Here is a 25,171-nt window from a genome sequence, read left to right as displayed (position 1 = left end):
GTAAGATGCTGATCTAGACACAGAAAACTTACTCTGGACTGCAGTTTAATTTCCTAAGATCAGAATTCAAGTTAGGCACAGGTGCTGGAACTGAAGACACAGGCAAAATATTTCTATCTTGTGTAAGGTTGACTGGTCTCAAGCTTTCTGGCTGCTGAGAATGCTGTAGACTTAACCCTCCTAAGGAAGAGGAGAGCTGGTTCACACTTGGATATTGCTGAAAAAAAAAAAAAAAAGCAAGAGCATTGCAAGTGGATAAACACAATCACATTTAAATAACAACTCAAAAAAACCAAAAAGAGCTGTATGGGAGAAATTTTAAAATGCTTAGACAAATGTGGCACATCTTTCTCATAGGTAACATGGGACAAAATTCAAATTCATGACAAAACACAACACTGCAAGTCAGAAATAAAACACTTCCACACACCCTTCCACCCAATGTTACAATGTAACTTTTCCAAGTTACAGAAACTGGTTTTATATATTTGTTTTTAAATTAAAGCAAAACACTTTGGAAAAGGAGAAAAAAGGCACTTCTGAGGCTTGGTCATCCAACCTCAAGCAAGGCAAACATCTAAGTTGGGGGATGTTGCTCAGAACTTTGCTCAGCTGAGTTTGAAAATAGTGAAGGACTGAAGATTTCACAGCAAAATCTCTTCCTAAAGACTTTTCCAGTGGAGTTACTTCCTGAAGTCACTTTTAAATTAAAAATACACACCTGTGGATAGTGCTGAAACCCAGGATGGTGTCCCAGGTTACTGGGCTGCACAGGAGCAGGTGGGGCTGCATTTTGGTAGCCAGGCTGCAGTGTTGGGTAGCCATAGCCAAAGGGTTTAGAAGCTTTTGATGTCTGGGGGACTGCTGGAGCAGGAACTGGGCTACTGGTCACTGAACGTGTCTCTGGAAGGACAAAAAGAAATCTACTTACTATTTCTTTATTAGTTTAAATGTAAACTCCTGGATGCTCAACAAACAACACTTTGTCCAGGAATAAGCTTTACATTATCCATCAAGTTGTTTATTTGCACAGACCAAAGGAGGATTATTGCAATTATGCTGATAATTATGCTGATGCATAGGAAGATGACCACAGACTTGTATAACTACTAACAAAAGACCTTAAAATGTCATATGACCAAAGAAATAGAACCCCCATAGAATAATTTTTTATTCCAAAAGTTGCACTTGATACAAACCACAAAGAGACTACTCATGCCTAGTTTCTCCTCAACTACATATAAATAATACCTATACTTTTAAAGCATAAGGCAACAGAACTCCCAAAAAGTAGACATAGTGCTTTTCTTCAAGTAATGCAGCCCCTCATGTATATGCCTGCAGCACAGTTTGGTCCCACTATTTTTAAGGCTAACAAAGTAACACAAAGATCTAAATTTATAACAGTTGTAAAGACACAAAACTACTCTTTACAAAGGTCTACAAATTCAAGCCCAGTTTCAGAGGAATTTAAGCTTGGTATAATCCACCAGGAAAAGCAGCAGGTGAAGAAACCAACAAAATTATGTTTAGAACATGTCTTCAGCAGAACCTAAAGGGTTAGTCATTAGTGACAAGTCAGGACTTGTAATCCTGAAGCCATGTCCTCTGCTACCCTTACAGCTTGAGCTATGTGGGCAGCAATACTGGCACACAGAATCATAGAATCATAGAATGGGCTGGGTTGGAAGGGACCTCAGAGATCATCAAGTCCAACCCTTGATCCACTCCCACTGCAGTTCCCAGCCCATGGCACTGAGTGCCACATCCAGGCTCTTTTGAAATATCTCCAGGGATGGAGAATCCACCCCTTCCCTGGGCAGCCCATTCCAATGGCTGATCACCCTCTCAGTAAAGAAGTTCTTTCTAATGTCCAACCTAAACCTCCCCTGGCACAACTTGAGACCTCTTGTGCCCTCTTGTCTTGCTGAGAGTTGCCTGGGAAAAGAGCCCAACCCCCCCCTGGCTCCAACCTCCTTTCAGGGAGTTGTAGAGAGTGATGAGGTCTCCCCTGAGCCTCCTCTTCTCCAGCCTCAACACCCCCAGCTCCCTCAGCCCTTCCTCACAGGACTTGTGCTGGATCCCTTCACAGCCTCCTTGCTCTTCTCTGGACCTGCTCCAGCACCTCAATCTCCTTCCTGAGCTGAGGGGCCCAGAACTGGACACAGGACTCAAGCTGTGGCCCCACCAGGGCTGAGCACAGGGGCAGAATCCCTTCCCTGGACCTGCTGGCCACTTGATTGATTTCATGCAGGAAGCAGAGCAATGCCAGGGAAGGCCCCCCAGATAATCCAGTTATTTAAAATATTGGCTAACAAACCTACACTGACCAATGTCTTTTCCTCCTGCTCTCAATATGAAAGCTCTACAGACTTCAAGACTGAGGTAATAGCTCATAAATTCATTGAGAACATCTCCAGTGGGATGTCAGCTGATGTCTATACTCAGGTATGCAGTAGAAACCAGAGCAAGGTGACTGTTTTCACCCAGAGCATCCTTTCAGCATTACACTCAATATTACAATGGGAAGTATGACTTCTGATACAGGTAAATTTCATTAAATTGTCAGTCCAACTTTAGTGTTTAAACTGAAAAGTCATTGATAAGGCAAGGTATGTTCTCCCTGATGATCTCTCTCACTCCTTTCACAGGTGTTTCCTTTCACCTACATGTTAAACAACACCAGAAACAGAAAAAAAAAACCCAAAACATAAACATTTAAGTCTTTAAACAAGCAATTCAGCAGTAACATGTGATAAATGGCTTACCTGGATAGCCACCTCCTTCCAGTGCATCATAATTGTTCAGAACAGGAGAGGCACTGCTTGTAGTTGAGGAACTATCAATTGCTGGGGGAGGAAAATAGTTTAAAGTTAGGTACGTCAGAAATAGCAAATTTTTGAGAAATAGGAGAGTGAGAATTTCTAAAACTTTTGCTAAGAAACTGTCAAAGAAAGATCCTGGGAAAAACCAAACCAAACAAAAGTTCAGCCCTAAAACTTGAAAGCTATCACCACTGCAAAGAGGAGGGGGAGGAAGAGAAAAACAATTTACATATTAGAAGAGAAACAAGCACATGCCCAGCAAGAGAGAAAAGCAATGGATTTTGACAAAAACAAAGAAAAAGGTTGTTTCCTTAAATAAAAAGTATTTTTCTATCAAACCAAAAGTTTTTTCTAGACTACATCAACTGAGGCAATGTCCACTGTCTTTAACATGGTCTCTATAACTCCAAACAAGAGAAGATTCCCATTGTCTCCAGAGTTCTTAGGTACCATCCCCACCTCCAAGCAAAACTCTCAAGTATTTCAATCTTTCCTCCTTTCTGTGCTGCTATAATTCAGAGCTTGTTTTGTTTTGTTTCCAACTGAAAGTTTCTATTTTCCAATGAACACTGACAAGAGGTTTCAGCTTCAGCCAGAAGAAACAGGTACTCTTGGTACAGCAAGCAGTAACTCTGGAAAAGTTAAGTAGCCAGAGTAAAAAAGCCACAGGGACACACAGGTAGTTGTGAAGAGACTTCTTAATGCCTAATTTTTAGTTCACTCTATGCAGGTAACTTAAATATCTTCCTGCAAAGCACTGCAAACAAAACCATGTTTAAAACCCTTTCTTCCAATGGCATTTTATATATAATTAATTCCAAAAGAAAAATAGCCATAAAGGCTAAATGTATCTGCTCCTCAAACACCTCAAGACATGAAGTGCAACAGAAAACAAAAAGTATACTCAAAGAAATCAAACCAGACAGTTACATATGTAACACTTGTGGCAGAAGAGAGTCAGAAGAGGTTCAGTGATATTGTTTAACTATCAAAGATAAACTCTAATCCCACATTCCATTGTGAAGCTGAATGTATTTTAATAGAGAACTTCAAGGGTGGAACATTTAAGATTTCTTCCCCTTTCAGTTAAGATTTCCCACATACAGAAACATGACCTCACTTCAAGAATTAAAAGAATTATGTTCCCTCTTCACTGGAAAATAAATACTTGACTCAAAAAATGAGTTGTCCAGTTTTCTGCAGACCAGAAGTAGCTTCAAACTCAAAGCTCATCACATGTGGAATGGAAATCTCAGATTACCAATCAATAAAAAACAAAAGAACTTCCACAAAATTAAATGAGTTTTCCTATGCCTAAGGTGAGCTACAGCAGCTCAGTTTGGTATAATAAGATAAAGAAAATGTTACAAAGACAAAAAAAAGGTTTTATGAAGAAAAAATATTACAAAATACTGCTTGTACAAAAGTAATACTTATGCTTTTACAGTTAGGTAATTATTTTACAAGTCTAACTTTAGATTTTGCCATTTTGGTGACATAGCTAAAGATATAACCACTAAAAAGAGACAAAAAAACCACAAAAAACAACAACTAAGGTACACAAATATAAGCAACTTTATGTCCAGCATCTGTTTTTTTTGTAAAGCCACTGGCACAGTCTGAGCTGGAAACCTGTCTATGGTATCTGTTCAGGATTTGCATTAACTCCTGGTGGCAGGGCATAAAAGAGGATGTTTATTAATTAGGTAGCCTATGCATTAAACCTGGGTGTGTAAGATAAATTTCACAGAGAGAAATTTAAACAGAAGGAGAGCTCAGAGGCTACAAGCTTTACACAAGTACAGAACTTGGTAGAAAGGTGGCAGGGTGTATGAAAAATTTCTCTCTGTCAGGTTTAGTGAACAAAGTAAGGAGACAAAGGTTGCAGCTGATAAAAGAAGGAAAATTCCAATGTGTCATTTGACAGAAACCTTGGCATGGGATTAGGCAAAGAGGATAACTACCTGTAGATAATTCTGTAGGTAGCCCCACAACAAAACCAAACAAAAACCACACCCACCAAATGATCTCCTTCCTCTTTTAGCACCCTCTTTAGAATGCAAAGTTCAAAGAGCAGCTGCATCACAACAGCCAACACAAACCTTATATCCCAAAGTAAAATTGTTTTTCAGCTGGTCAAGTCTCATCACAGCCATAGCATTAGGAAAAAAACTGGTATCTAAAGTGAGGAAGTATCCTCAGATTTATAAAGATGTTAATTCAACAGTCACTTTGCATAATTGAACACTCAAGCCTGTTGAAAGACTGAAGGGGTTGTTGCCATGTGAAGTCTAAGAAAGTAAAGAAACTGAACCAGTAATCTGAAATAGTAAGAATTACACAGGACATGCAAAGTTTCCTAATACTTACGCTCCACTAAGGGTGGGGTTAATAATATCACTTATACTGATATTATTGCAGTTTGCAAATACTGTCATGCTCTGGCTGAAAGTTATCTTCAGATGAAAATGCCTGCTTAGAGCACACTAAGCTATTTTCAAAGTCTTCTGATTTTATGATTACTTTAATAAAGTTCAGCATTGCCTGGCACTGATTTTTATCTGCCCAGTTACAGTGTGAATTACAAGTTTAAAGCAAAAGTTACAAAAGTCTGCCATCCAAATTAATACTTAAAGACAGCATGTGAAAATGGGAGTAGTGTATCAACACAAGGTATGCATATTAATATGAAAATAATGAATATCTATATTAATACCTAATGTTTAATCTCAAAAAGCTTTTTACATTTTTATCACTCGCATATAAAATTACCATTCAAGAAACTAAGGAGGTGAGAAAAACTAAAATTAGGCAATTCTGACAAAATACAGGCAGAATCCTTGCAACCAAGTACATAACATTTTGATCTCTCAGAACAGCTTCTTAAAAAAAAAAAAAAGCAAAATTTTTAGTTTCCCATAAGGCAAGCAGGTTAAAACTGAACTTATGTGCCTAACCACAGAGACACTTTAGAAGGAGGAACAAAAAAAGCAGCAAAGATTAATTTACTACCTTAAAAAGCACCTATTACCTTTCAATATTTATTTTACTACCTTAATTTTAAGCGTTCCCTGTACGTAAAATGGAAAACAAGGCAAACACTGTTCAATGTAACAACACAAATGGCATCTAGCTGATTAACATATGCAATTACCAGCCCAAGTCCTAGTCCTATCTTCAGTTTAGAAGTTAAAATTGACTGCAAATCAAAATATTAAGAATATGAGTCTTGTAAGTTGTGAATAATACTTTGTTAGATACATAAAACCTCTGGCATGAAGATGACAAATAAAAAGACTGTTTGCTGACCCCTACAAAACACCTTTTTGTTTATTATATAAATAACAACTGGGAAATTTCTAGTTAACTTGATACGTGATGAGTCAAAGTGATATTTCTGTCTTAAAGGAAAAGAAAGCTTCAGGGGATGGAAATACGGAACAAAACTTGAGTAGGAAGAGAACAAGATACTGGTGTAAAGCTAAAGCCAACCTGCTTCCTCATCCTCCTCATCCTCTTCCTCATCATCTGAACTTGATGACAAGGGAGCTGGTGCAGAGCTAGCTTGATTATTAACATATCCACCATACTGCATGCCTGTGAAGTGGAAAGCACAAACACAAAGAGTCAGACAGACAGAAAGATGAGAAACGAAAGTCTCAAATCATTGCATTAAAAGTGAGAGAAATTAGCCATTCTAGAGAAAATCCCAACATGCAGAAAGTTAAGCCTACAACCCTAGGCTACAGAACTTTAGTTTCTACATGAACTATATGAGCAGCAGAAGCAGTTTTTAGTGGGCTAGGTTAGCAAAGTGTAAGTAGCACATGGAAATCAGCAGGGAATTTTACATACGTGTGTGTGAACGTGGAGGTACACGAGGAATTTAAACATGGATATTAAATATATACATAGAAAATCTCTGTCCACTGCAATACTTTTGGAGGATAATATATTGAAACTAACTTGTTCCTTTCCAGGTAAGTCCAAACTGGGTTATGAAAACATGAACAAACTTTTGCCTGGCACGCATGCTCCTTTTAAGACAGGGATAATTCATTTTGAACTTCTGGATGCTGTCAGATATTAATGAAATGCATTGCTGCTGCACCATGTGAGAGTACAAACACACCTTCACACTCAGTGAAAATGAAGCTAGGTAAGCCTGACAACTTGGTTGGTCTTACACCTAAAATAGTGCCTAAATTCAGGCTTACAGACCTATATTTAAGCACTTAAATACACTACTCACTTTTCAGATCTGGTGACAACAACTGTTACCACTGTCACCTCCAAACCATAACCTCTGAAGTTTTTTGGTTGTGGGTCATTTTTGTTGTGTTTTTGTTTTGTTCTTACAGTTCTTTGTTCTAATGTTCTACTCTAAACATATGTGAAATATACACAAACACAGCACATACATACTCCATTTTCAAAAAGAGAAAAGCATGCAGCAATGGCTTATAATTAGTTTCCTACATTACTCATTATTCATGCAATTTTAGCACCTCGAAGGTATCTTAAGTTTCTCTTGCCACGTGGCAGGTTACAAGGATTTTAAATATTCCTGTAGTCAGGATGAGACATCCTAAATAAATGCAAGTGACCACTGATTCTCTTTTAGCTATTGCAAGAAAATATCCTTATTCTTCAAAACTCTTCCAAATTTTTCAGACCCTGGAGAGTTTGGGCTTTTTTTTCCCTGTAGCAGCACTTTGGAACCATGACAATAGTTCTTTATTTTAACACTTTAAAACACTACAGAAATGTTCTAAGCTATATATAATCTGAAACCATAATGGTAATTAACAATCCCCTCATCCACAACTTAAATCAACTATATCAACCTTTATTTTATTTAAATGTGGGCTAAAAAAGCTGTTAGTTTCATGGCTTCTTAAAAAGGCTTAGCAAATGAACCCAAGGGGAAAACTTCAATTTCACTTAAAAAACAGAGTCAAGGTGAAGAGTGGAATACTGGAAGTAAAGAAAACAAAGCAAAACTATCGCAAAAAATTCTTTAGAAGCTGAATTTTTATACAAAGGTCAGAGCAAGCAGAGACTGGCACTATTTCACCCTATGAAGTGCATTGACACTCCTACAATTCCAATAGTTTCTCCACAAGAAAAATAATCACAATGATGAAGGCAAGAATCAACCCAAGAGCAGATGAGGTACAATGCTTCAGTTTCTCCACGATGCTAAAACACAGGACTAACTCAAGTGATTCACAGACCCATCTTTTATGATGGCTACTGGATACACTTGATAAGAAAGATACAAGAAAAACATTCTCTGTGCAAAACCACCCTTCAGCCAAGGAGAACATGCCTTTTCTCAGGCTTGAGAGAGCTACTGAGAAATAAGACAGAACAAGTGCATTATTGGGGAGGAGAAAAAACAACCCAAAATAATTGACGTGCAAGTAAAAGGGAAAAAAAGTCAGGATGAGAAAGAAGAGATGCACTGCAACACAGAGATGCAAAGTAAAAGATGGGCAGAGGCAGACCTGTAACAAACACAACATACACAGGAAAAAAAGCAAGCAAATATACCTGGAAAAGTCATGGCAATGCAAAAATTCCAAGCATGGGCAGATGAGAGAAAGATTGAATTAGTCACTCCATTAATGCTACTTTACAACATTTGGTATGTTTTTTGGAAAACAAGCAACCTCCTACTGCTAAAACTCCCCTTTTCCAGTCACTGCTCACATACATAAAGGATGCACGTCTTCAGAAACAATATAAAAAAAAAGAGATTTAAAAATACTCTAGTGATAGAGAAATGCAGTAACCATGAGCTACATCACCAAGTATCCTATTGAGACAGGGCTGGTTTGACTCTTACCAGCCTTATGAATTTCTGTAATTTTATTTTCCTGGTTTGCCAGCAGTTCTACACACTTGTGACTTCAGGATGCTCCTGTATTGTGCTAGCACAACTGCCCAGCCACAAAAACAATCTGGGAACTGATCTGGATGAAAATAAACTAATTTAAAACATAATTCTCAGGTGGAGAAGCTTCCAGTTTACTGCACTGCAGTGCTGCCAGTAGAGGGGAGCAAGAAACTGAAGGACATTTGTGTGGCTGCAAACACCATGTGCCTTATCATGATTTCTGTTGTGACAACCCAGTTCTGCTCAGTACCTTTTCCAGAGCTGCCAATAATGTTGAAGTCTAATATTCTTAAAACTGCAAAAGCTTACTTTGAAATAATTCACTGAGTGAGATTACTTCATAGGTCTGTCTTCACATGGAACCATGTAATCTAAATAGCTGCAATTTTCTTGGACTGGGATTTCTAAACCCTGCTACCAGTGGACCTGTAATATAAAAATACCACACCAGGGCTTTATCCCACTGGATTTTACAGCAACAAATGTGGGTGGGAGGACATGGAAGAATAAACTGAGATAAGAACTCGTTTGCCTATGGAATAAATCAACTATTTAGGTACTTTAAGTACAATCACTTATACCATGAAAGACTTTAAAAAGCAAAGCATATATTTTATGCAGTTTAAGTTTCATAATGGAGGCCCCACCAAAAAAAAAATTAAATAAGCACATGCAAAAATAAACTATATTCTGAAGTTCTACAAATGGCTCTCTACCATAACCCTCTTAGTTTCAATTATTTTACTACAGCATTAAGATGTTGATATTACACACAGTAGTTTGTACAAAATGAAGCCTTCTCCTCCCTGTTCTTAAACTCTTTAAATTATCTTCATTTACTCATCAGCTCCTCTCATCAACACAGAACCTAGGGAAGCCAACAAATAACTTCCAGTCAGGCCAAACATTTTCAAAGTTCACCTCTAGGATGCTGTTTATCTGCATTAACTTTACGGATATTTATGCAAGATTTATGTAAGATTAAATAGGGTTTAATATATTTTAAGTTTTTTGACTTGTTAGAACATAGCCAAGTAAACAATTAACATATTTTAATTCTGTATAGGAACACCCACATTGGAGCTTAAAACAATGAAATCTGCTTTCAAAGTTAATTCACACAGGTTTTCCAGAATGCTTTTATGTAGACAACACTACTCTGTAGGAAAAAAATCAGCCTATTTAATCTCTGCATCAGAAACTCACTTAGAATTCTAAATGGCCAGACAAACATTCAGTATATATGTTGGATTTTTTCAGCAGGTTAATTATGTGTGAAGTTATCACAGATAATTGTTGATAAAAAGATACTGGAAGAATATATTATGCACTTCAGACTCCTCAGAAGAAACTGGGGGAAGAGTTTGAAGTCTTTTAATGTTCATATCTCAACACAGAAACATACACATGTGATGAGGTGTACATGGACTTATCACTGATTATATTGATATCAATATACTCCTGACAACTTATCTTTATATATATATATATATATATATTTCTTTTTATATATATACACATATATACCAACATATAGAACATATACACCAATATAGGTATATATGTTTCACTGCTGTTGTACTCATTCAGCTGCCCATTTGCCTTAGTTTGAAGTTTGATGATGGAACTATTTGAATTTTGTGAAGAGTTCAGCAGTGACTGCAGTGATTTGTAATGTACCAAGTGCTCAGACATCACACAGGAAGCACTGCAAGAAAATACCCATCACAAAAAGCAAGCACAGTAAACAGCTAAAATGTTCCTCTCTTTTTTATCAGAAATATGGTCACGCAGTTTCTTTGGAAGATGAAGTAATGTTTTTTCCTAGCAAGTACAAGTCTAGAGCAAAAATCCTACACAGTTCCAAAATCACCTGTAAAACTGTGTAAGAACCAAGTACAGTTGCAAAAATTTATTATTTTCCTTAAAATGGCACACTTGATCCACAGAAGTTTTTTCTTTACATTCTCCACTCGCCAGAAAAAGGAGGGAATGGAGGCACAGGGAAAACTTATGCATTTATTTCAGAGGACTTTGAAACTAAAGAATAAGAAACATGATATCTAGTCATACACCAGGCTTTTAAGAATTATTTTAAATACTAGAGATACTACAGTGCTCTGGACAAAGTTAATCCCTACTTATACCTTACATATTGATTTTTCTGAATTTTTCTGAAATTACCAAGAGAAAACACACACACACACACACACAGAATCAGTGCAGTACATTAGATTTGGAATACCAGATACAGAAACATGCTACAGTCAAGAGACAAGTCAAAACATCAGGGCAGAATTAACATGGCTGAAGAAGGGTTAAGACCCAGCTGATTCTTTGTCAAGAAGCTATCAGCATCAGAAGAGGAAAGAGCTTATACAAGAACTCCTCTGTTCTACCACAAGAACTGCAGCAGTTTTCCATGGGAGCTTAAAGCTAGGGAATGAAAAAACAACTCTATCAGCCTGAATTTAATCCTCAAACATGCTCTGTTTCCCAGTGCTAGAATGAGCATACTGGTAGTTTACCCCTGATTTTTCAGGATAGGCTGACTTCAAGAGCTTCTTTTAAGACTGTCTTCCAGTAAGTTAAAATGGTGAGCCACTTTTTAGAAGAGAGAAGGGCTTTTTGTGGAAGAGACATTTAAGACTGCCAAGACAAACAAGACACTTTGTCAAAGGAAATCAAAGAGATAAGAGAAGCTAGAACAGAGGTGATACAAAACACTAAGGGAACCTGATGAGATGCAAGAGGTGTATTCCAAACAAGTGCAGAAAAGCAGCAACAAAGCTTCCAGCATTCATATGTGCCTGTGGAGCAGGGTATAGCTCTGTATTTCCCCACCCCCTTTTAGTACCTTCTTGAAGGGCTGACTCTGGTGACTGTGTCAGAGCAGGTGAAGGTGGTGGCTGTGAGGAAAGGCTTGGAGCAGGTGTCCTTACTGAGGAGGTCACAGCAGGGGAAGATGATGTTCCAGCACCAGACTTTGTATATGGAATGCTCTGGCTCACAGAGTGCACGGGCTGTGAAGAATCAGTGCCACCTAAAAACAACAGCAGAGAGCAGGAATGCTTTGGTTTTGCACGTTTACACAATGACATTTGATTTCACAACACCTACAAAAGCAATAGAACGTTTCCAAGAGAGAAATTTAAGGAAGAACATATGGAAAATTGAATACCTTTAAAGTTAAAATGAACAAACTGCTCTGAAAACCAACAGAAAAAAAAAAAGAAAACATGATGTAGTAAAATCAAGATTAAGCAGAAACTATTTTGATTCATTCCCGTAACTCCATTCTTTCACAGGTCCCTCTTCCCAGATCAGCAGAATGCAGTTCATGCAGGGTAGCTCCCTCTCAATATTCCCCCTTTGGAAGAAAACCTGATAGCCAGCTGGGGAGCAGACCAGTATTCTACCTCCCTCACTGGGCTGGCATTTTGTGATTTTTGGTAGTCAGTTATGAGACCAAATTCCAAACAATCTGTTTCAGACAATCCTGAGTATTCCAGAGAACTTCTGATGTGTTTTAAACATCTGGACTAGATATAATCTGCTTTAAAAAGTCAGATTACTGCTTTGAGAGATTTAACACAGTCCAGTTGAAATTTCTGTTAGATAAGGACAATATAACTTCAATTAAGTTACCCTTTAAGAGGGTCACTCTGCTTATAAATGGGGGAAAAAAATTCATATTATGATTCCTTCTTAAACAAGCTGATAGTCCAAATGGCTAAAAATGAGAACAGAAAGGAAATGGTTTGACCAGTACTACTTGGTAAACAAACACAGAAGTTAAGCAAGAACAAAACTCACTCTATTTACAGAGTACTTATTTAAATTACAGAATTCAGTTTAGGATGCACATGTACTATTAACTTTGCTTCTCCTGTACATATATATATTTATGTAGCAGTGCAGTTCATATGGTCCCTGACTTTTCCTTAAATAATGGACTTGGTATCTAAAAAGATTTTATGGGGGAGTTGAGGCTTCCTTTACTCCTAGATTAGCTAAAGATCTAATACCTTCTTGCCAAGTATTAATATCTATTCTCCAGCAAAAGTTACTCCAAATATCCTCCAAAATTATCTGGATCCTTTACATGTAGGTAACAAAATGTTTTTTAAACTCAGCAATAAAACAGCATCATTTTTTCTCTGTACAAAAATCCAACCTCCAGAATCACATGTTAAGCTTTCTCTGCTGAATTATTTTTTAAAAGCCATAACTACCTAAAACCAAAGGAAACAACTGGAGAGTTATCTTTCAAAAGTAGTAGCTATCATCACACGAGGCAATCTACAATCATGGTAATTATGCTATCCATTTTCCTAATTTCTGGCCAGTAAGAAAGTCACATAATCATACAAGTACTGATCAATTTAGCATGCTGTATTTTAGCTCAAAACAAAGCTGGACTGAGCAGTAATTCAGAGGACAAGGTTTCCCATCAACTTATTCAAGACAAGCCCAAAACCCAACGCCACAAGAAGCCAAGACCTCTGTCAGGCTGCAATAAATATCAAAGCCAATCACAAGGGCCAGTGCTTTGTTTTTCACCTTCCACTCTTCTCATCTTTACCATGCTCTCAGGTTTCCTCTTCTGCCTTTCAACCATTACATCTCTTGCACTAAAAATGCCCCAGTATATCAGTTACAGAAGCCATGCACTGCAAGGAGCTATGTTACAGAAAGAGTCCACAGAGCTCTGCAAATTAGCAGTGTAATGCATAATTTTCCTATCTCCTGTGACTTTATTTTTACTTTATTTCCAATTTGATCATCTTGATTTCCTGCCCCCTGCTTCCCCCAAAATATAACAATTCCTACTGAGAGATTTACTATTTCCCTGTTGCTTTGTTTTCAACCAAGCATCCTCTATCCCTGACTTGCTGTATTTCAGCTGCAGCCCTTCCCCTTTTTCCAACCCCACCTATATTAGCAGATTTACAGGATTATAGCCTACATTCCTATGGAACTGGGGCAGCAAGGACTTTAGATCCTGATCTGACATGAGGGGAAGTATGTGCATGAGATAAAGAAATTAAAGTGTCTTCTGCTCAAGTGGACCACCTATTCTTACCAGAGAGAAGACAACATCCAGGAAGCAAAGGAACCCCTACACCTGCAGAAATTCTCTATTTCACTCTCTTCAAGGAGTCCTATAAAATCTGGGCATCCTGGCTGACATCCACATTGACTGGAAAGCACCAAGAAATATCAATGTGTGCTGATTTCAGCTGAAACAAGCTGGAAAAATATTAAGGAAAGCTACTGACCTAGAAAGACTAAAAGCCTAAATAATATTAGAGTGTGTTATTTACACAGCATAACTCTGATTCTGGACAGATTTGTATCAACACTGTTCAGCTGAAATACAGAATTTAGAAGTATAACAGGACATTTTTGCTAAATAAAATTAGTCTAAACCAACCAAACAAAAAAATGTAGCATTAAATAATTTAATTCTATATTATTTATACTTCCTAAAGCAAGAAAATTATTCTCACTAGGTATTATTAATCGAAACAGGTTGACTTCTAGGCAAAGATGCCTCTGAATTCAGCAAACTTCCCTGAAAATACTTGAGGGATTTCACACAGCAGATAACAAAGTTTCAAAAAAAGATTTTGTTACAGTTCTGTGTACTCGGTACTTGACAAAGAGTAGCTGAGGGGTTTCGTCTCAATAGGTAGAGCATTTTAGAGGTTTTCCAAGGGTCTACAGAAATTGGTTTATTTAAAATTCCAGTTGAAGTGAAATGCTTAGGACTTGGCTGATTGACACAGAAAACAATTCAGAAATCACCAGACTTCTGAATGCAAGACCAAGTTTTCTGTTTAAAACCACACCTTTTATTAAAAGCATGGCATTCTTACATATAGACACTGTTTCATTTTCATCACAGAGAGCTCTCAGCATTCCCTGGCTGCAGAAAACTGCTATTGAAAAATATGTTAAGCAGCACCCTGAATGACAGCTAAGATTTGCTTATTTGTAGGATTTAAGGATTGTGAGGAGACCTCTTTCACAGCACAGCAACAGTGCCAGCCAACTGTCTTATTGGCACTCTAATGGTTGGGTATTGTATTAAAATTTCTTTACATGAACAGTGTCAGAAAGCACACTTAGAAATGACAGTATATCTTAAATTTTTTCAAGCAATTTGGCTAAAAAGCATGCACAGAACTCTGAATAGACTGCACCTGTTGACTACCAGTTTCCTTCCCAGAGGATGAAACATGCAGAAAAATTCCTTGTTACCATTAGTTCATCATCAAATTCCTTGTGTGTTGTACTCTGACACTTTCCAAGGATGTAGGAGAAATAGCAAATGAAAAGATCCAACTCCTTTTTTTTAAAGGCTGCAGATAACTAGAATACTATGTATCAAATGCCTCCATATGAGAATAAGACTGCACTGGGAAATTTAGAAAGCATATCCATGTCCCAAAAAGTAAATTAATTATGCCATGACCAATTATCTGCAGTCTTTTATTGTTTGGGCAATTGTAGCAATCGAGTTTTTAATATCTTTTAGCCAAAGATGCTGAATTCTAGAATTATCTCAGAGAATTCTTATCTCAGAATCTTTACAAATTCAGAAAGAGTGTGAATGTGGCTTAAGTAATTATGTCTACAGCCCAGCAAACAAACCAAGTACTGCAATATTAATCAAGTGTAACAGAAAAAATGCTTTAGTGTTTATTTTCATAACTGCAAAGTGTGTACCTATTACACATCACTACCACAACCACTTCTGTCATCATCTGTTTGAAATTCAAGTGTAATATTACTAGTTTTTCTTGAAAGACTTGTAATAATCACTCCCTTAAAAGCAGCACTGGATGGTTCAGAAGTAAGACTATCCAGTGATCACACTGCTCTTCAAAGTTGAGTCAGCTCCACTTTCATCTTTAAAACAACTCTTAGTCATAAAAAGGGATTGTTATAAACAAATAATGTATTTCAAAACATCCTCAAAGGGAATAAAATTAACAGGCATTTAAATTAAAAGCTTATGTAATTAAAACAATAACAATGTGAAAGAATAACAAGTCACTTTCACATTACTCCTGCAAATCTTACTGTTCTGGAATGTTACTTGCATTCTCCCAAGACAACCTATGGATTCTGTGCTCAACAGTATCAATGTTTGGGGGGCAGAGTTTTAAACCTTTAATCCCTTGAAAAATTCATTTTCATTCTCAGCCTCGAAATGCCATGAACTTCAGAAGGTCCTATTTTTCTTTGTTAAACCTTATTTTGTTTCATGTTTGTGAAATAGTCCAGAAAATGGCACAGAGCATCTCTCAAACTTTTCAAACTACTCCTGACAAAGTAGTTCTAATTCAAACTACTAGCAGGACACTCTGCATCCTAATCTTTTGGGGAAAAAAGCAACACTGGAACTAAACTCAACCTTAGTATGGATGGAATGACCTTGATTTAAGCTTTGTTGGCTTTCCTAGGCAAAGCTTCACCATAATCAAACCCACATTCTTTCATTAATCCTTGGTCTTAAACAACCTCTGCTACAAGAAGTCCTAAAATCATTCCAGTGTTAAACTATAATTTGAAATATCTGGTATAGAAACAGAAGCATTCTCTAATATCCAATCAGAAAAAGAAAACCACAGCTTACCAGTCACAACTGCATCAGCTGCATGAAGTCAGAAAATTACCATTATACAAAGGAAAAGTGTTTTCCTCCATAAGAAGTTTAATGTGGAGGCACTCCCACATCTCTAATCTTTTCCACTCTTCCTACCAAGCACTGTCTGATCTATACATTTAAGTTTTCCCATGACTGAGAAGCAGCAGCTACTGGCAAAGACTGAGTTACTCTGTGGGCACCTTAGCAACTTTATTCTCTGCAGCTAAACCCCTGCTAAAAACCTCAAGTTGCTTCTTACAAAAATCATCTAAAATCACCAAAATTGCTCTTTCATTAAAATGCTTATCAAAAATATTATTTATTGCCTCCAAATCCATGTAAGCTTCTGCTTTTTCTGAACTTTCTGGAGAAGAGTGCATGCATGTTAACTTAGGTAAAATGTGAATCATGACTTATTCTCCAGACAGAAAAGGAAAAAGGCTCCCTTGTGATTAACAGACATATTTCAGAAACTACACATTCTGTCAGAACCACATGAAAAAAATTCCCTAGACCACTTGTATGAAAAAAAACAGCAAAATAAGACCATGGAGATGGCAAATAGTGTATCTTTTTTATCTCTTACCAGAAAAATGTCAGCAGTTAGCTGCTACTGTGGTAACCAGATGTGAATAGTTCCAAGAATGATTAAGGACAGAATTCAGAATTATAGTACAGAATTTCATATACTGAACAATCAACACCATTTCTGGTGTTTCCCAGACATACCTGGAAGCTCACTAAGCTTCAAATAATACCATACCTGTATTTATTTGGTTGTTTACTTTAGCAACCGACCCAGTGAGATTCCTGCTGAGGTTGTCCTGGACAGGCTGGGCAGAAACATTTGATATTGTGGAATTATATCCCACTGGAACACGTTGTTGAAGTGAATGAGGTACTGATGTACTCTGGGTAGAAAAGGTATTTGTCTCTTTGAACTGTCCAACAGCAGGCAGGCTCTGAGAGGTAAATGCCTGCCCATAGACACTGCCAGCAGCCACAGGGTAGGAAACATGAGGATACATGGCACCAGAAACCACGGGCATGGTGTAGTGATCAGAATTAAGGGGAAATCCCTGAGATGCAACTGAAGAGCTGACAGAAGTGCTGTAGTGATTACCAAATGCTGAATATGACTGCTGAGCACTGGTGATCAAGTAGGATGCAGATGATATTGCTCCTTGGGTAGGTCCTTCAGCTGACCCCACTGTCTGGGGAGTAGTTTTGTGGTAAAACTGCTGTGATTCCTGTGTATGCAACACACTGGTAGCCACAGAAGGTGTCAAAGCATTTTGTGCTGGTGCTGAATAGTAAGGAGGGTAGTAACTGGCTCGGTACTGGTCATCCAAATGGGAAGCAGCAGCTTTACTGGGCACTTGGGAATAGTGTCCTGAGGGTGCACTATAGCTTGGAGGATGTGAGCCATAGCCAGAGGGTAAGTGCATCCAATTCTGCACAGGACCTGAAACACAGAGAAAATGTCACAGATATTAAAGGTGCATCTGCTAGCAGTGCCCTGCTTACTCTAGCTGACAAACAATTAGCTTCTCCTTGCTTTCTGTCACAACTTTGCAGTAATTTCCATCAGCAGAAAGAGTATGATTGTCAAATACAACATTTGAAGTAATTTGCAAACACTCACCCAGAAGTAACAAAAAGCTTGATTGCTTCCACTTCCAAAAGAGGCTTTCTTGCCAAGTCTGCATGCCTCACATTTGCATTTTCAGTATTTTTAACAGTTCATATTTAAACAAACAGTAAACAACAGTAAGCACCAAACTGATGGTTTTAAGTATCTAAATACAGCAGTATGCCTTAAAGAAACTAACTGAACATGGAAAATTAAAAGCTGCAGTCAAAGGATGTTTGTCAAAGTATAAATATGCAGTTTATTCTCCCTTAAAGGAAAGTGATTCTGAGTAAGTGCTTAGCAGCTATGTGAACTCCAGCAGACTTTGGGCCTGCTTTTTCAGTATAAATGACCAAATTAAAAAAAAAACACCAATAATTTAGGTCTGACAATGCTTATTGCTTTAAGCTGTTATGTTGTTTAAGATGCCAAGAAAAGATGCTTTCTCTAAAGAACATGCACTTCTTCTACTAAAATATGTGGAATAAACTGAGAAGGTATAATTTAGAAACTGGTTTAGAAGCACCTGACTTCTAAATAAAGGTTGCATCTCAAACCATCTACTGCAAAGTTTTGCAGTATTTAGCTCTGATTTAAAAACACACACTATACAGATTAAACTACCAATACAATCAGTCTCTACCTTACAGAATTCCCATCATCTTCATTTACATTTTTAAGTGGACACATTTATAAGTTTAAAACTATACATGAGTATCCAAGAATATAAATTCCATTAAGTCCTCTCTATGAAAGACATATCCAACATACAAAAAAATTACTATTTTTTAATTTCAAACTCCTTGTCTTTTGCAAACAAGTTTTACTATAACAGATGAAAGATTATTCCCATTATCTGAAGTTTTCTGTCCCCTTGATAATAAAGAACACCTGTTAATCTTCTGTAATGTTTAACATCCTTTCACCTACCACAGTTCCCCCATTTATACCTCACCTTTTATCTTCCCAGCATTGTATTTCAGTACACTGCTAGCACTGAAGTCCTGCATTGCTACTGGAAAAATTCATCATCTCTCACAGTACTGATTAAACAAGAAATATTCTACTATGCTGAAATTAGGAAACAGGTAATTTTCCAATCAGATACAAAGCCACATCCTAAACTTGAAACACTTTACTCAGATGAACTGTATGTAAAAAAGCCACTAAAGTTATACTGAAGTTTGTCTCCAGGGGTCTCAACTGGACTTGGTCTTTGGACCAGGCAAAAACCAAAACTTAAAATTCTTTTTAATATCACTGTACATGCAACAGGTTGCTTACTTTCTAAAAAACAAAAAACCCCAAAAAAACCATAAAAAACAAACCCGTAACAGCTCCTCTTTCATCAGATTTCAGCAACTTCAAAGTTTTACTCAAAACATCCTCATTTTGTGAAAACAAAACACTGAGCACTCTAAACATCTGAAAGGATGCAATGGTGTTTTCTTAAAGCTGATATAGGAACAGCTGTATTGACTTAAGTATCTTACATTTTAAATCCATTATAATGACATAAAATTCAACTATAAAAGCAATGATAACTTTCTGTGTGAAACTTAATTTCGATTGGACAGGAGCAGCCTTTTTCTGATACAATTTCCCTCTATATCCCCTACTTTTAGGATGTAAAAAAAAAAAAAATAAAAAAGAAGCCTCAAATCCTGTGTTACAACTCCAGCAGATGAGTACTGAAAGAAGACAGAGACACGAATGTAACAATTGTGGCATACTGCTGCAGAATGACACAGAATGACAGATTAAAAAGTTCTTGCATAAAAATTATCATATGGACATCTCTGCAAGTTCTCTTCAGGCACACAGAAGCCAAAGTTGAGTAGCTAGCAAGCTACACAATAAAAATTCAGGGCTATTACCAAAGAGTGTATAAAGAAAAAGTATTTCAGGGAAAATAAATGGTCTACAAGCTGTTCTTAAAGAGTATTAGCAACACAGAGCTAATTAATTAAGTAAATTAAAATAACAGACAGTAATGACCCTCTTTAAAGTTACTGTTTCATCCAGTTGAAAAACCACAACATACAACGTGAGTTTCTATTTGTTTCTGTGAAAAGTGCTTCCACAGTAGTGACACTGTAGTAGCTCTTTTCCCGATAATGGCAGTTTTTATTAAACACCATTAAAAAAAAAAAAAAAAAAAAAAAAAAAAAAATCAGTATTTTCTGAATAATACTGATAAAACTCAGCATTACAATACTAAAGCCTGGAGAGATCTGAGGCACCAGTATTGCCCTAAAACCTACCATTTAATTACTTTCCTTTTCATCCAAAGAATCACAGAATGCTAGGCCTTGGAAGGGACCTTTGGAGAGCCTGCCAGTAGGTTGACCTGCAGAATCCTGAGCAGGGAGCACAGGATGGCATGGAGGTGGGTTTTAAAAAGACAGAGAAAGCAGAGAAAGGGCTGCCTGTCCCAGTGCTCTGCTGCCTTTACTGTAAAAAAGTTTTTTTTTTTAAGTTCAGGTTGATTCATCTCAGTGACTTTTGCTTTATCTGCAAATTCTATCAAAACCTACTTTACAGGCATGCAAGTGCTTATCACCAAACTACTCCTTCTGGACATGAAAAATATCAGTGGGTAAAAAATTTTAGAGGTTGTTATGCTGTGTACTGATCTCTGCAGTAAAAAAACACAGAGGCACAAAATCGGCTGACTACAAATAAAGGGTTTAACAGTAGGATATAAAAGCCCATCCGAAAAAGAGGCCCAATTTAGATACCAAACTATGATTAGGTGAGGACAAAGATTATACAGTCACCCGGAAAAGTTAACGAGGTGTATTAATCAAGCAGGGATTTTATAGCACACCAATTTAAAATGAAGCATGCTCCTTTTTCTAATTTACATTCAAGTGAGCCTCAATACCTCTCCATCTGAAAAAAAAAAAAAAAAAAAAAAAAAAAAAGCAAGTCGGAAATTTGAGACTTCTATTCGCTTTTCAGTGACCCACATTTCACTGGTCCAAGCTTGTTTACTCAAGCTAAAGATCCAGTCGTGTGAACGCCTACTACGTTCAAGTTGATAAACAGTTATCCTTAGCTCGTAAGGACTCTCCCAGCTACAAACTACGTGGGCTTCGGCCCATTTCCCGCAGAACCGCCAGAACCCAGGCCTGGAGGTGCCTTGGCCTCCGGAGCACTCCCGAAAGGCACCAAAGCGGGAGCCACAACCCGGAGCGGCTCCCGATTCGCCGAGAGAAGGCGGTGGGTACCCCCAGACCCTTTCCCTCGCTTTTTTAGCGAGGTTGGAAGCGGCTGCTCCTTCTTCTTCAAACTTAACTCCGCACACCAGCGGCCCGGGCCGGGTCGAGCCTTTCCCGAGCGGGTTCCGGCGGGTTCTGCTGCTTTTAAAAAAAAGCTTTCGCTATTCGCCGGCACCGCCGCGGACCACCGGGCCCTCACACACCCTCTCCCCTACAGCCGAGGCCTCGACCGCCCTGTAACCCCCCCACCCCTCTCCCCTCCGCCACCTCAGGAGAAGGGAAAAAGGAGCAGCCCCACCCGCGGCACCCCCCGCATGGGGCCCCCAGAGCGGAAACGTGAGGCCTCTCCCCGCCGCACCCCCCCGCCAGCGTTAGGCCCCGCGGAGGCCTCCGCTTCCTCACCGTTCTGGTAGCCAGGCGGGCCGGCCTGAGGGGCCGCGGCCTCCCGGGAGGCGCCGGGCCCACCGGGATAACCGGCGGCAGCGGGGCCGGCGGGCCGCGGAGGCAGCCCGGCGGGCGCAGACATGGCTTCTGGCAGGGTTCCCTCGCTCCGCTTCGTTCCTCTCCTCCTTCTCTCCCTCCTCGCCGTCCGCAGCCGGCAGCCCGGGGTCGCCGAGAGGCCGCGGCCGCCCCACGGGAGCGGGGAGGGCAGGAGCGCGCAGGCGGCCCTCAGCGCCGCTCCCGCCGCCGCCGCCGACCTGAGGCTGGGAACGCCGCCGCCCACAGCCCCCTCTGGCGGCACCTCCGAGGAACTGCGCACCCCGAGAGGAAGGGACCCGGACATCCCTTCTTCCTCCTTCTCCTCTCTCCCTCCTCCCCCTCTTATCTTCCCTCCCTCTCTCTCTCCTCCTTCTCCCTCTTCTCCCTCTTTCCTACTCCCTCCTTTTCCCCCTCGTCCTCCCTCTCCCCTCTCGTCCTCCTCCTTCTCTTCCCTTCTCCCTCCCTCCTTCCTCTTCCTCCTCCTCCTCTTCGTCCCTTCTCCTTCTCCCCCTTCTCCTTCTTCCCCTTCTCCTTCCTCCCTGCTTCCCCCTCCCTCCCCCTCTCTCCCTCTCCCTCCCTCTCCCTCCCTCTCCCTCCCTCTCCCTCCCTCTCCCTCCCTCTCCCTCCTTCTCCCTCCTTCTCCCTTCTCCTTCTTCTTCCTCCCTTCTCCTCCTCCTCAGGACAGGCCTGAGGGACAGACAAGCGGAGAGGCCTGAGGGTGGGTGAGGCCCATACCCGGTCCTTACACCCCTTACTGTTTTTCCCGTGGATCCAGGCAAAGCTGTGCTTTCCCTGCACATTCCCTCTGTGCCCAGGCTTTTCCGTCCTCTTCACAAAGGGAAGCACTGGTAAGGCTCCCCTGTTGGCAGAGGATCTCAGTTTAGCACTTTGTGCACTTGGTCACGCACAAAACCATTTGAATTTTGGCTGTGTGTCTGTCTCTGCCACCTACCTGTCACCTGTCCTTCACTCAGATGCTGTTGGAAGTCTGAATTCATTGCATTCATCTTTTATACTTTAGGTACAGAAGTCAAAAGCACAATAATAACATATGCCAGGATGCTATGGTCAAGAACAAGCCCAGTGACAGTGAATTATCTTCACTTGTTACATACCAGTTCCATCTATATTTATATGCTTTTTTTTCCCTGTTGATTATTACATACATCTTCCATTAAATAATACTTTAAAAAATACTTTGCACGTATGCTAAGCCAATGGTCCCATTCTGACTGTTGCTATTCCTTGTTCAAAGTATGCAGAGCATCTTAAAATACTGGAACAACCTTTTTTAAGTATTTTTTAAGTATTTTTAACATTTTTAAGTTTCTCAGCTTTTACACCCAAAGTATGCAGAGGCATCTTGCACAGGCCCCCATTTGCCCTTTGATAAAGTGTAGATCTGTACTTGAAAGAAAGAAATGCTTCTCCATGTCCTGATAAGCCAGGGCAAGAACCAATATTCTCAAAATAAAGCAAAGTTCAGTTTCTTCATGGAAAAAAAATGACCTTAAGGTACTAAAGGACTAGGTGACATGGAAATGGTGTGACATGGCCATAATTCAAGGACTCTTAACAGGGGTTACTCTAAAGTGCTGAGGGTCAGATTGTCATACAGCTTTGGTGCAGTGACCTCCTGAGTTCTCTCTCAGGGCTATTTTATTGTGATAGGGTAACAAATTCTGCTGCTTAAGCTGTTCTTCCTTCTTTGTAACCCATCCTCCATGCCACATAAAGTGCTTTGTGAAATGAATTCATAGCAGCAAAAGAAATCAGAAATAGGGGATAATCAGTTGTTTTGTCTTTTTGTTCTCAGTTCTATTTTAGAAAGTACATGACTGCTTCCTTGTCTTGTGACTGTCTTTTGTCACAGCTTGAAATATATGTGAATCTGTGTTTTGACAAAGGTTTCCCTTTTCATAGTCTTCTTTCTCTAACTTCTAGTACTGTGAGACTGTAAATATATCCTATATCACAATTTCTGAAAATTACACACAAATTTAAGACCAAGCATAAGAGGATACATATCATTGTGCTGAAAGCAACAAGAGGCAATTGGGAATTCTCCTTTTTTTTTGAATGCTTTTAACAAAACCTTTTCCACAGCTTAATTATTTTTTTACAAACAACAATTACGCTGTGGTTAAACCCATTCATCCAATCCTACAAAATCCAGATGTGTTGGCAGCTGGAACACAAGACCCTAATGGACATCCACTGGAAACTCAAATTCATTAATTTTATGATGAATTTTATGATTAATTTATGGTGAATCCGAATGCATTAGTAAAAATTAATATTAATGTCTGCTGTTTATTCCATAGTGCAAAAAACCCCACAGGAACTGGCTCATCTAGGCCATTGTTTCCACTTAGTCTAGCAACAAGCTGCAGGAATAACTAATTCTTTGACCATCTGGTGGGGCTTAATTACTAATAGATTTATTTTGACTTTTGGTGCAGGACACTTTGCAGTTATGAAAATAAACACTAAACCATTTGACAAAAAAAAGTCCCTCTGCTTTTGGGGAAGCAAAACATGACAGTGTATCTCATTACCCATAATCTGGTAAAATGGCATTAAATATCCAAACCTGGAGAGGAAAAGTTGTTCTTGCAGAGAGGAAGATCTTGGAACAATTTCATCATAACCTGAGTTAGAAATTATTTTGAGCATTAACATGACTAAGCCAAGTCTTGTTCACTTTGCCATACATTTTAGAAGGAAAATGCCAAAATGCTTTTATAATCTCTGTGAACAAAATATAGTTGTGGACACACCAGCTCAGTAATAAATTTGTAACTATTCTCCTGTTTTTCTTACAGGAAGTGGGCCACTTCAGTGCAAAGTAATAAAGCTTCAGGTGTTCAGAAGTACCAGACTGTATTAACATCCCTGCATTTGGGTGAGTTGCCTGCAGTGTGATGCTTTCCAAAAAGAGAAAGGCAAATCAAGACTCCTGATGTCACTGGAGAGTGAACCTCTGCTTGGGTGACCTCTGCAGCTGTCTGAAGGATAAATTCCTCCATCCACTGGGTGAGATGTGTGCTATACCTCATTTTTATCTGGCTAATTAGTAGGAGATGCCACAGGGTAGATGTGCTCCACCTTAAATAAATGCCTTTCAAAGACCTAAAACCTATCAGAGAAAGAAAAATCCTTTGTGATGCAGCTCAGCTTTCTTACACGTGTACAACATTACTTTCCATGTAGTTTATTTTCTATATTGTCCAGGTAACTCCAGAGGAGCTGTGTCAGCAATGGGCAGAGCTGCTGTTTGTCCACCTGAAGCACTGAGCATGTGTCCAGATTGGGTGCACAAGGCTGCCCCGTGCTTAATTTTAATGTTTGGGGCTTTTTTTCTGGAATATTTATACCTGTAATGGAAAAGACTCAGAAAACAGCAGGATTTGCCTGGCTGTAGTTTCATCAGCCCCAAGGAAAACC

At 39.0% G+C, this 25,171-nt stretch overlaps 1 protein-coding gene and 1 long non-coding RNA gene across 5 annotated transcripts in view; one reads left to right on the top strand and one right to left on the bottom strand.

Moving 5' to 3' along the window:
• SEC24B (SEC24 homolog B, COPII coat complex component) overlaps positions 1-21,985 on the bottom strand; it is a 38,490-nt gene extending 16,505 nt beyond the window's left edge. Inside the window, exons 1-7 of one of the 3 annotated variants that reach the window (XM_071742680.1) lie at positions 21,647-21,952; positions 17,151-17,852; positions 11,585-11,770; positions 6,318-6,422; positions 2,769-2,849; positions 722-903; positions 33-217 (exon numbers count right to left, since the gene is read on the bottom strand). In XM_071742680.1, coding sequence (XP_071598781.1) covers positions 33-217; positions 722-903; positions 2,769-2,849; positions 6,318-6,422; positions 11,585-11,770; positions 17,151-17,852; positions 21,647-21,770 — 1,565 coding nt within the window. In that variant the 5' untranslated portion in view covers positions 21,771-21,952. Of the gene's footprint in view, positions 1-32; positions 218-721; positions 904-2,768; positions 2,850-6,317; positions 6,423-11,584; positions 11,771-17,150; positions 17,853-21,646 lie in introns of all 3 variants that reach the window. The other 2 variants (XM_071742681.1, XM_071742682.1) reach the window with 2 other exon arrangements.
• Positions 21,986-22,380: 395 nt separating this feature from the next.
• The window catches only part of LOC139795722 (uncharacterized), a 41,472-nt gene continuing 38,681 nt past the window's right edge, over positions 22,381-25,171 (top strand). Inside the window, exons 1-2 of one of the 2 annotated variants that reach the window (XR_011725669.1) lie at positions 22,381-22,572; positions 24,550-24,629. This is a non-coding gene — a long non-coding RNA (uncharacterized lncRNA). The remainder of the gene's footprint in view (positions 22,573-24,549; positions 24,630-25,171) is intronic. The other variant, XR_011725668.1, reaches the window with a different exon arrangement.

Source organism: Heliangelus exortis, chromosome 4 (assembly GCF_036169615.1).
Source record: "Heliangelus exortis chromosome 4, bHelExo1.hap1, whole genome shotgun sequence".
NCBI lineage: Eukaryota > Metazoa > Chordata > Aves > Apodiformes > Trochilidae > Heliangelus > Heliangelus exortis.
The sequence above is the reverse complement of the archived record's forward strand: the minus strand, read 5'-3'. Positions and strand labels throughout refer to the sequence as shown.